Source organism: Stegostoma tigrinum, chromosome 2 (assembly GCF_030684315.1).
Source record: "Stegostoma tigrinum isolate sSteTig4 chromosome 2, sSteTig4.hap1, whole genome shotgun sequence".
NCBI classification, from domain to species: Eukaryota; Metazoa; Chordata; class Chondrichthyes; order Orectolobiformes; family Stegostomatidae; genus Stegostoma; species Stegostoma tigrinum.
In genome coordinates, this window is record NC_081355.1 from 158,662,972 (window position 1) to 158,675,521 (window position 12,550).

The 12,550-nt window shown below is 45.5% G+C and overlaps 1 protein-coding gene across 1 annotated transcript in view; it reads right to left on the reverse strand.

Moving 5' to 3' along the window:
* LOC125463021 (NFX1-type zinc finger-containing protein 1-like) overlaps positions 1–12,550 on the reverse strand; it is an 84,758-nt gene that overhangs the window by 48,369 nt on the left and 23,839 nt on the right. The window contains exon 2 of the mRNA XM_059641155.1: positions 1,990–3,377. Coding sequence (XP_059497138.1) covers positions 1,990–3,366 — 1,377 coding nt within the window. The 5' untranslated portion in view covers positions 3,367–3,377. The remainder of the gene's footprint in view (positions 1–1,989; positions 3,378–12,550) is intronic.

Below are 12,550 nucleotides of genomic sequence, written 5' to 3' on the forward strand. Positions count from 1 at the left end.
AATATACTTTTAACAAAAGAAAAACTTCATTGCACATAAAAAGGGGCTCAACATAAAACTAACATGCAAGAGCTATCTGAAACAGTTTTATCACAAATATCAGAAAATAAGGATTCAACCTGCAAACAACATCATTACACATAACCGATACCTCAGTGAACAGTCACCCTGTCTCCACTTTAATGTTTCTGGTTCAGTTGAAATGAACATAGAACATAGAACAGTACAGGCCCTTCAGTCCATGATGTTGTGCCGAACTTTTACCCTAAACCTAAGGTCTATATAACCTCCTCCCCTGCCTTATACTATCATCCATATGCCTGTCTAATAACCGCTTAAATGCCCCTAATGAGGCCGACTCCACTACCCTCTCCAGCAATGCATTCCACGCCCCGATCACTCTCTGAGTGAAAAAACCTACCTCTGACGTCTCCCCGATATCTACCTCCAATCACTTTAAAACTATGTCCTCTCGTATTAGCTACCCCCACCCCAGGAACAGAAATGGCTGCAAATGGTTTCATAAGCTTTCTTCTTATTGACCTCAAAACACAGTCTCAGAGCAAACACACTTGCCTTCCAATGCCTCAGCTTCCAGCCTCTCTCTGCTTCTGGAGTTTTCATCGCTAAGCCACTCAGGCTATTTTCCCTACCTGGAAACAGTCCTGACTATTTTGGAGGCCACCGCACAAAACACACCTTTTCGCTCTTGCTGAACCTTCACACATTGCCTGACTTTTTTAATTGTTCTATTCTCGGAGGCACTTGATTCTCGTTGCTTAACAGCAAGGGTTTTTTCTAGCCATGTGTTTTAATGCACTGGGTTATTCACCTCAAGTTCCACTCTAAGATTGTAAACTCACTTTAAAAATGCATGGATCAACAAACCTCTAGACAACTCTACACCACTCACAGAATCTAAGAATAAAATTAAAACCTGTTCTTCTCTTCACAATACACACAACATAGAAACACCAACAGATTTAAGAACAGCTTCTTCCCCACTGTTATCAGACTTTCGTGTATTACAGGATCTTTCCCTCCACCTCTGTAGCTGTGACACTATACCCTGCATTTTGTCCATTACCCTAATGTACTTGTTCAAGGCATGATTTGTCTGGTTAGCATGCAAACCAATACTTTTCACTGTATCTTGTACACGCGACAATAATAAATCAAATCAAATTTAAAGTTATTCATAATTCCTCCACTTTAGAGCTCAAGTCCCCAAATAATAATGGTAACATACCACATTCTCCATCTCAAAATTTCTGGCCCACTCACCTGACCTATGTATATCACCTTGCAGACTCTCTATTTTAATAACTTTCTGTCCTACCTGCCTGCTGTCATTGCAGATTTAACCACTGTATATTTTGCTCCCGAAACTATGTCATTGACATTTCTTGTAAATATATGATGCCCCAGCACTGATCCCTGTGGCACTCCATGAGTTAAAGATTGCTAGTCCAAAAAGAAGGACCTAAAAGACCATTCAGCCATTCAAAATTCTACCATTCAACACAATAATTTTGCAAAGACAGAGTTGGGAGCACTGTTTCTAAAACTAATTCACTCAGGGGCTGTGGGCATCACTCTCCAGGCCAGTATTAGATGCCCAGCCATAACAGACCATGTGTTAAAGTGAATTTAGACTCTGTTATGGAACCCATTGCTCTGGGTCTGCAGTCTCAAAGCTTGCACATGGGTGCACCAAAAGCAGTTTTGATGATGAACTGCTGGTTTGAGGAGCACCATGAGAGGGTGTCTTTGTGAAAGAGGGGCAGTGCGGGCTTGAGGGGAGGGCGTGATCGATGGATTATTTGGAAAATGAAGGATTTAGGGAGGGAGCAGGAAAATGAAGTTGAAGTTGGGGATCAGCCATGATCTTATGGTGGTACAGAGCAGGCTTTTGAAGGGCTGTGGGTGCTCTTTCTGTGCCTTTACCTTCCATTTCTACGTCCTTATCTGATGCAAGACAAAGCTTACCTCAGCGTCGACTCCTGCTTTGACGTTTCTGAGCAGGGGCAGCAGATCGAGGGTGACACCGTGTTGCCGGAGGTAGGCAGGCGGACGGACCGAGGGTTTACATTTCACAATGTACCTCTGGAAAGGGAGCTGGTCACCATCAATCGCCTGGAGCGTGAGCAGCACGTGGCGGTAAGCTTCGAAGAACGCCCGCGACTCCAACATGGCGAAGCGGTGCCCGTATATGAGCTTGGACAACTCGGTGTGGCTGATGGAGAACTTGAGGAGGAGCAGCCCTTGGCTCAGCCACTTGGCATCGGACTTGGCGACCGAGGCGAAGAAGATCTCCCGGCAATCAGTGGCCAGCAGGCAAACCAGGGAGCCCTTCTGCAACCTTCTGGGAGTCAACCAGCCTGCACGGTGGGGCTGGTCGAAGCAGGTCTTGTAGGCAACGCCGTCCCACTGGCAGACTGGGTGCAGGACCTGGACGTTGCTGTAGACCCTGAGGCCAGGGGAGGGCTGCAGGAAACGGCTTCTCGGGGCCAGGTAGGTAGCCAGGTCCTCCCTCAGCAGCTTGACAAAGTCTTCCCGCAGCAGGCGGAAATGAGTGTCCAGGTAGGAGAGTGTGCTCGGATAGGTTCCCTCCACTCTGTTGGGGAGCAGTGGACCGGGCTCCCCAGCTCCTACCATATCCCGAGAGCTGGGGAAGACGGATAGGTGTCGGAAATCTCTGGCCTCTTCCTCCTGGATGAAGACGCCTTGCCGCCCGGTGTCCGCTCCTGGGAAAGCCTCATTGACTGAGCGCTCCAGGTCATGCAGCTGCTTCTTCCGGGGCCAGGAGAGCTCAGAGCCCAGGCCCTGGAGGCGCTGGAGCCGGGAATGCAGCAGGTCGGCCGGGATTGAGATCCGGTCTCGGATACTCTCGGGGAAAGCCAGGGTCAAGTGTCGGAGAAAGTCTAGGAGGTCGTCCACCTCTTCCCCTCCGCAGTGATCCAGCCGGGCAATGGACTGGAGTAAGCCCTTCAGCAGGAAAGGAGAGCGGACCACAGGCTGCAGGATGGACCTGGTCTCCTCTCGGCTGCTGGCCATCTCTGCGGCTGACCTCAGGGCCCTGACCACTAACTGGACCTCCTTGCCTCCCAGCTCAATCCTGTCCAGTGTCTCGGCCAATGTCTCGCCATGTCTCAGGAGGAACGAAACCACAGTCCTCTGCCGCTCGCTGTCCGCCAGGTCACTGAAGAACGAGTGATGATCCAGTGCACCGTCCCTGGGGTATCCACCCCGGAGCTCAGCCACGCTCCCTCTCGGAGATTCTCGGGGTAGTTTACTTGGGGGCTGCCCAAACCCATTGTGACAAATGTTTGTCTTCCACCTTTTCCTCTCCATGTTCGGTTCCATTGAGGGTTTTCCTACAAAGTGGGGCCAAACATATCTCACTTTAGCTCCACTGCATTTTTTATTTGGGCTGTTCTTTTGGCCCAGCTCTGCTCCTACATCTTGTTATAAGGCGGAGGTTTATCCCCCCCAAACCCTGAGAACTCAAACCAAAACACCTAAAGAGGAGCACCTCATCCTATAATCTCTAAAAGGAGTGTGAAAAGTGGTGTAACCTGCCTTTCTGCAACTTCTAGTGGTTAATTAAAATAAGCACCAAGCACTCACTTTAAAATGAAACGGTAACAATTTCTTTATCCAACTCTAACAGTGAACAAATTAAACTATTAACAAACCAAATAAATCACTTCTAACTATTCCCAAATAAAGCAAGAGTCTAGTGGTATGCTGTTCCAATAAATACAAGTCTCAATTATAATTAAAAAAATAGAATTTAGTCTCTCGAAGTTGCAGCTAGGTTACATGTTTTACAAGGTTTGGCAGATAGCAGTTAGCTCTGGGGCTTTGTACAGCTGCCTGCTGCTTTTTAGACCCTTGATGACATAAGAATATTTCTTACAATAGGATTGAGACATATCAAATAATCAGAGGGTTAGATAGGGTGGATAGGGAGAGCCTTTTTCCTAGGAAGGTGATGGCGAGCATGAAGGGGCATCGCTTTAAATTGAGGGGTGAAAGATATAGGACAGATGTCAGAGGTAGTTTCTTTACTCAGAGTAGTAAGGGAATGGAATGCTTTGCCTGCAACGGTAGTAGATTCGCCAACTTTAGGTACATTTAAGTTGTCATTGGATAAGCACGTGGTCGTACATGGAATAGTGTAGGTTAAATGGGCTTGAGATCAGTATGACAGGTCGGCACAACATCGAGGGCCAAAGGGCCTGTACTGTGCTGTAATGTTTTATGATTGGTCCTACGTTGAGAAACCATCAGATTTAAATTTAATTGGTTTTTGGGATCTAAGTGCCTGGTTTGAACTGATTGGCTAAGTTCAAAAGCTTGTTGTCTTGATAAAAACTGCTGCTTGGCCTGCTAACTACGTGACCTATTGTTACAAATATTTCAATTCAGGTGTACTTGGAAACTTACTGAATACTTCCAAACTTTCAACTACTGCTCACAGTCATCCATTTTAAATCTCTAAGCATAGAAAAAAAGCACCTGATCTTTAAAAGGGACCAAGCAATGCATTCCACTTCCCCCCTGCCACTGGCATTTTACAAACACCAAATTCTAACTTCCTGCCTCCCAATCAAGAAGTTCTCTCGCCAACTTCACAACAATATCATGGTCATATGGGCTCCACACTTTCGGAAGGATGTATTGGCAGAGGAGGGAGCGCACAGTTGGTTTATGAGACACATACTTAGACTTCAGGGATTCTTTCAGAGGGAAGATATTACACAAATTAGGCTGGTTTTCTCCAGCATTTTGAAAGTTAAAGTGTTATCTGATTGAAATCTTCAAGATATTAACAGGAAAAGACAGGGTGGATAAATGTAAACTATTTCCACTCGTTCGGGATTCTAGAACTAGGGGAAGGCATAGTCTGAGGATTAGGGCCAGACTATTCAGGAGAGATATTAGGATGCACTTCTACATACAAAAGGTGGTAGAGGTTGGGAACCCTCGTCCACAAGTGGCAGTTGGAGCCAGATCAATTGTTCACATTAAATCTGAGAGACAAATTTTTGTTAAAGGTAATAAGGGTTACAGGCCAAAGGCAGATATATGGAATAACAAGGTATAGAGCTGGATGAACACAGCAGGCCAAGCAGCATCAGAGGAGCAGCGAGGCTGACAGTTCAGGCCTAGACCCTTCTTCAGAAATTCTGAATTCATTTCTGAAGAAGGGTCGAAGCCCAAAATGTCAGCCTTCCTGCTCCTCTGATGCTGCTTGGCCTGCTGTGTTTATTCAGCTCTGCACCTTGTTATCTCAGATTCTCCAGCATCTACAGATTTTACTATCGCAGATATATGGAGTTCGACCATGGATCAGCCATGATCTTATTGAACTGTGGAGCAGGCTCGTGGGACTGGATGGACTATTCCTGTTCCTATGTTCAACAGGATCATAACTGATCCAACATTCCTCACAATCACTTCCCTCATAAACTTTGCTTCACTGACTGAGCAAAATATATCTCACCCTTAAATATACACAAGGACGCCGTCCCCAAAGCTCTCTGTGGCAAGGAGTTTCAAAATCTCAACCCTCTGTCAGAAAACACTCCTTCTCCTCTTAAACTGTTGTCCCTTTACTTGATTGGAAAAACAAAACTATCCTCATCTTTGTCTTAAAAAGCTCTTCTTGTTTTTAACTGCTGCCATTGATAAATGCATGTGTTTCAAAGTTATCAAAAACCATGACAATTACTGCAAAACCATTCCTCAATTTTTAAAAATTATTATTCAACCACAGATGAGAGCATCGCCAGTGATGCCAGCATTTATTGTCCATCCTTAATTCTGGAATCACCTGTAGGCCAGGCCAGGCAAGGACTGCAATTTCCTTCCCTAAAGGACACTGGTGAACCAGATGGGCTTTTCTGCTGCTCACCAATGTCTTCATGGTCATGGTTAGACTCTTGCTTCCAGATTATTATTAAATTCAAATTCCATCATCTGCCAACCCCAAGTCCCCAGAACATTAGCTGCATCTCTGGATTTCAAGCAGCTCATTCAATTATTGCAGCAATTCACAGCAATACCATGGTTGACTCAAAATAATTCATCAATGACCTTCCCTCCATCGTCAGGTCCAAAGTGGAGACTTATCGATGATGAGTGTAGAATATTCAGTACCATTTGCAACTCCTCAGATACTGAAACGGGGCAGCACGGTGGCTCAGCGGTTAGCACTGCAGCCTCACAGCACCAGGGACCCGGGTTCGATTCCAGCCTCAGGCAACTGTCTGTGTGGAGTTTGCACATTCTCTCTGTGTCTGCGTGGGTTTACTCCGGGTGCTCCGGTTTCCTCCCACAGTCCAAAGATGTGCAGGGGAGGTGGATTGGCCATGCTAAATTGCCCATAGTGTTCAGGGAGGTGTAGATTAGATGGGCTGTAGGGGAATGGGTCTGGGTGGGATGCTCTGAGGTTCAGTGAGGACTTGTTGGGCCAAAGGGCCTGTTTCCACACTGTAGGGAATCTAATTCTAGTTGAAACTGTTTTCTGCCTAAATTCAGCAAGGTCCACATTTGGGCTGACAAGTAGTAAGCAGCATTCACGTCATACAAATGCCAGGTAATGACCATTTTCAACAAGAGAGAATCTAACCACCATTCCCTAACATTCAATGGAATTACAATCACTGAATGCCCGATTACCAACATCCCAGGGGTTACCATTGACCAGAAACTGAACAAGACTAGCTATATAAATACAGTGGCTATATTAGGAGCAGATCAGAGGCTAGAATCCTGCAGGAATAACACACCTCCTGACTCCCCTAAGGCCATCTACCATCTGAGATACAAATCAGGAGTTGCAAATGGTGCTGAATATTCTACACTCATCATCACTCCGCACTTGTCTGAATGGGTGCAGCTCCAACAACATGCAAGAAGCTCGACATCATCCAGGGATAAAGCAGACGACTACGTTGGCACTACTTCATCAAAATATTCACTCCCGCAACTGATACTCAGTAACAGCAGTGTCTAGCATCCACAGAAAAGCATTGCAGAAATTCACCACGACTTCTTCAACAGCATGTTCCAAACCGAGTACCACTACGATCTAGAAAGACAAGGGCAGCAGATACATTGGAACACTACCACCTGCAAATTCCCCTCCAAGCCTTTTATAATCCTGACTTGGAAATCTATCACTGTTCCTTCAGTGCCGCATGTTTTGAAATCCTGAAATTCCCTCCCTAATAGTAGTGTGGGGTCAACATTCAGCGCATGGACTGCGGAGGCTCATGAAGGCAGCTCACCATCACCCTCTCAAAGGCAATTAGGGATGGGCAATAAATGCCAGGTCCAGCCAGTTACACCGATAACCCATGAACAAATTTTTTTAAAAGTTTGATGAAGTTTACAAAATAATGAGGAGTATCCACCGAGCTAATAGTAGTTGTTTTTTTCCTTAGGGTGGGGGCTTTCTTGCCTGGTGGGGGGGTACATTTTTATGGAGAGAGGAGAAAGATTTAAAAGACATGAGAGGCAATTTTGTTTTACACCGAGGGTGATCCACATGTGGAATGAACATGCTGAGGAAGTGGTGAATGTCTAAAAGACATTTGGATAGATAGATGAAAAGGAAAGGTTTGGAGGGGCCAGGAGCAGGCAGGTGGTACTCGTTTCGTTTGGGATTATGTTCAGCACGGACTGGCAGGACCGAAGGGTCTGTTTCTGTGCTGTGTGACGCTATGACTCTATGGATTTCGTTACATGGTTTAGTGTCGAGGACTATTTTTTAAAAAAAGGCCCAGTTTCTATATTCTATGGAATGCTGTACGGCAGCTTGGTCAATTAATGGAAACTGTCCATTACAGCTGTCTCTGTAGAACATTCTTTCATTTTTCAGATATTGCTGCCTTTTAAAGTCAAAGTATTCTTGTCAAAGTTTCTCCTCAGCTGCAAAGATCAGTTATTTCAACTACCTCAATAAAACATGCTGCCTCACCACATCCTGAGTGGTTATGTAGCTTTATATCTTTTTACACCTAACGCCTTCTTTACCATCTGAACACACTTCACGGCCCTCACTGCTCATTTGCCTAAGTTCTTCTGTCATGGATTTAGGCTCCATGTGAGAATCGCAGCTGTGAGCTCATAACTATTAGCCATTCTGTATTCCTCCTACCCCTGTCTGTCATACTTCCCGGCTAAGTTTCACACGCCTGTGCTCAGTCCAGCCTTGCTTGTACATGAAAAGAATCAAGAGATTATGGACTTCAGCAGAGAAAATAAAATTAAAACTGGACCTCAAATTCTTTTCTAGGACAATTCCTGATCTCCATCTGCTCCTGGACTAAGCTAACCTTGTATTTCCAAAAAGGTGAAAGATGGGGATATTGTGTAGGGAGTCATAGAGTCATACACCATGGAAACAGATCCTTTGGTCCAACTCCTCCATGCCAATCAGACATCCCAATCTGAACTAGTCCCATTTGTCAGCGTTTAGCCCACATCCCTTTAAACCCTTCCTACGCATATACCCATCCAGATGCCTTTTGTTATAAAGCGGAAGTTGACCCCCACTTCGACAACTAACACTGAATCACCCAAAGGGAAGCGCCACGTTTTATAATCTGTTAGAAGGAGTGTGAAAAGTGGTGTGACCTGCCTTTCTCCATCTTCTAGCGGTTAAACAAAATAACCCCAACGCTCACTTTACAATCAATGAATAATAATTTATTTATCTGACTCTTAACAGTAAAAAAATTAACTAAATTATTAACCAACCAACTAAACCCCTTCTAACAACTAACTATTCCCAAATAAAAGAAGATTCTAATGGTATGCTGTTCTAACAAATACAAAAAGTTGCACTTAATAAAAAATATTTAATCTCTTGAAATTACGTCTTCCTGACTGTTCCATACCTTCTCCATTGAATCTTTTGTCAAGAATGCTTTCTCTGTGAATTATTGTGCAAGAAATGCTTTCTCTGTGAATTATTGTGTCAGGAATCTTAGCTAAGAGTGCTGTGGTATCGTTGTGAATAGGTGGTGCTATGTCTAAGACCTGAGAGCTATTATCTCTAGCAGTGGCAGTGAGCTCTCTTGTCTTTGCCTCACTGCCCCTTCTTTTATACCCTTGATGACATATCAATACTTATTACAACAGGATTGGTCCCATGTTGTCAAAACCATCACATTTAAATTTATTTGGATTTTGGTATCTAGGTGTCTGGTTCAAATTAATTGGCTGAATTCCAAACTTGCTGTCTTGTTAACAAAATAAAACTGCTACTTGGCCTGCTAACTATATAGCTTTTTGATACAAATGTTACAGATGATATAAATACTCTGTGCACCTGCAAACCTATAAGCTGCTGCCCACTGACAAATTTTTTGTATCTCTAAGCCTAGAAAAAGCACAGCATCTTTTAAAGGGACTCTGCACTGCTTTCCCCCTCTAGCATTCTTGCCGCCTAATCCACAAGTACATAACGTGAGAAAAGTGCCCCTCAGGTCCTTTTTAAATCTTCCCCTTCTCACCTTAAACCTATGCCTTCTATTTTTGAACTCCCGCACCCCCCCCCCACCCTCACTAGGAAAAAGACTTGGCTATTTACCATATCCATGCCAGTCATGAATTTACAAATCTCTGTAAGGTCACCTCAATTCACACTAATCTTGCCTTTTCAAATGAGAGTGTTCCATGTACCCTAATAACCTTGTTAATATGTTGGCTCAGTTGGCTGGACGGATGGTTTGTAGTGCAGACTGATGTCAACAGTTAAGGTTAAATTCCCAAACTGGCTAAGGTGACTATGAACAACTCTCCTTCTTAACCTTGCCCCTTGCCTGAGGCATGTTGGCCCTCAGGTTAAACTATCACAGGTTGTCTCCCTAATGAGAGCACAGCCCTCTGGGCCTACAGCAACTTTAATACTGGCAATGGAACAGACAGCATTTTGAAAGGGGCCTACCATCGAGCATTCAAATAAGCCACCCTGTCAGGCAAGAGGGCCTGTAAACGTAGAACCTGGGTTTTACAGCAGAAACAAACTTCTATATCCCATCTTTTAACAAAGTTAAACATAGAACATAGAACATAGAACATAGAACATAGAACATTACAGCACAGTACAGGCCCTTCGGCCTTTGATGTTGTGCCGACCTGTCATACCGATCTCAAGCCCTTCTAACCTACACTATTCCATGTACGTCCATATGCTTATCCAATGACTACTTAAATGTACCTAAAGTTGGCAAATCTACTACCGTTGCAGGCAAAGCGTTCCATTCCCTTACTACTCTCTGAGTAAAGAAACTACCTCTGATATCTGTCCTATATCTTTCACCCCTCAATTTAAAGCTATGCCCCCTCGTGCTCGCCGTCACCATCCTAGGAAAAAGGCTCTCCCTATCCACCCTATCTAACCCTCTGATTATTTTATATGTTTCAATTAAGTCACCTCTCAACCTTCTTCTCTCTAATGAAAACAGCCTCAAGTCCCTCAGCCTTTCCTCGTAAGACCTTCCCTCCATACCAGGCAACATCCTAGTAAATCTCCTCTGCACCCTTTCCAAAGCTTCCACATCATTCTTATAATGCGGTAACCAGAACTGTACACAATACTCCAAGTGTGGCCGCACCAGAGTTTTGTACAGCTTCACCATAACCTCTTGGTTCCGGAACTCGATCCCTCTATGAATAAAAGCTAAAACACTGTATGCCTTCTTAACAGCCCTGTCAACCTGGGTGGCAACTTTCAAGGATCTGTGTACATGGACACCGCGATCTCTCTGCTCATCTACACTACTAAGAATCTTACCATTAGCCCTGTACTTTGCTTTCCGGTTACTCCTACGAAAATGCATCATCTCACACTTGTCTGCATTAAACTCCATTTGCCACCTCTCAGCCCAGCTCTGCAGCTTATCTAGCTACATCGAAAGATGCATCATCGAACACAAGCATCACCAAACAATATGTGACATTGAACCACGGGGCAGGAAGTGCTCCAGTCTGGAAATCCAAAATCTAGGAATGCTGGCTGTCAGGAAAATTTTTGAGTGAGCCAAATTCTCAAACTTGCAACAGTGCAACAAATCCTAAACTTCTTGCTTCTATTGCAACACACAAGTTACGTTTGTTTCAGTGGGAAAACTGCAGGACAGAGACTGGGATAACAAGGTGTAGAGCTGGATGAACACAGCAGGCCAAGCAGCATCAGAGGAGCAGGAAATCTGACGTTTCGGGTCTAGACCCTTCTTCAGAAAAATTCTGAAGGGTCTAGGACTGAAACGTCAGCTTTCCCGCTCCTCTGATGCTGCTTGGCCTGCTGTGTTCATCCAGCTCTACGCCTTGTTATCTCAGATTCTCCAGCATCAGCAGTTCCTACTACTCCAGGGCAGAGGCAGGTGCAAGATGAACAACACAAAAAGAAATGACATTAAACTAGTTAGAAATTAAGATTTAAAAAACAAACTCTTTTGGAACATTGCCAAAGGAAGTTGCTGTCAGATTTGTTTTTGAATGCTATAGTAATGAATCATGACCTGATTTAAATCAGGAAATAGAGAGGCTACAAGGTTGAGGGAAGGAATTCCAGAGTTTTGGACCACGCCTGAAGGCGAGGCTTTCAACAATACAGCAATTAAAAAGTGGGACTGCTCAAGAGGTCAGAAGGAGGAGTCCAGGTGTTTTGGAGTGATGCAAGGCTGGAGGAGGTTACGGAGATAGGGAGGGGTGTATGGGCTGGAAGGGGTTACAGAGATAGGGAGGGGTGTAGGGGCTGGAAGGGGTTACAGAGATAGGGAGGGGTGTAGGGGCTGGAAGGGGTTACAGAGATAGGGAGGGGTGTAGGGGCTGGAAGGGGTTATGGAGATAGGGAGGGGTGTAGGGGCTGGAGGAGGTTGTGGAGATAGGGAGGGGTATAGGGGCTGGAAGGGGTTACAGAGATAGGGAGGGGTGTAGGGGCTGGAAGGGGTTATGGAGATAGTCGGGGGTGTAGGGACTGGAGGGGGTTACGGAGATAGTGAGGGGTGCAGGGACTGGGGGAGGTTACAGATATAGTGGGGGGTGTGGGGGCTGGAGGGGAATACAGAGATAGTGAGGGGTGCAGGGACTGGGGGAGGTTACGGAGATAGTGAGGGGTGTAGGGGCTGGAGGGGGTTACGGAGATAGGGAGGGGTGTCGGGGCTGGAGGAGGTTACAGAGATAGTGAGGGGTGTAGGGGCTGGAGGGGGTTATGGAGATAGTGAGGGGTGTAGGGGCTGGAGGGGGTTATGGAGATAGTGAGGTGTGTAGGGGCTGGAGGGGGTTACAGAGATAGTGAGGAGTGTAGGGGCTGGAGGAGGTTACAGAGATAGTGAGGGGTGTAGGGACTGGAGGGGGTTACGGAGATAGTGAGGGGTGCAGGGACTGGGGGAGGTTACAGAGATAGTGAGGGGTGTAGGGGCTGGAGGGGGTTACAGAGATAGTGAGTGGTGTGGGGGCTGGAGGAGGTTACGGAGATAGTGAGGGGTGCAGGGACTGGGGGAGGTTACAGAGATAGGGAGGGGTG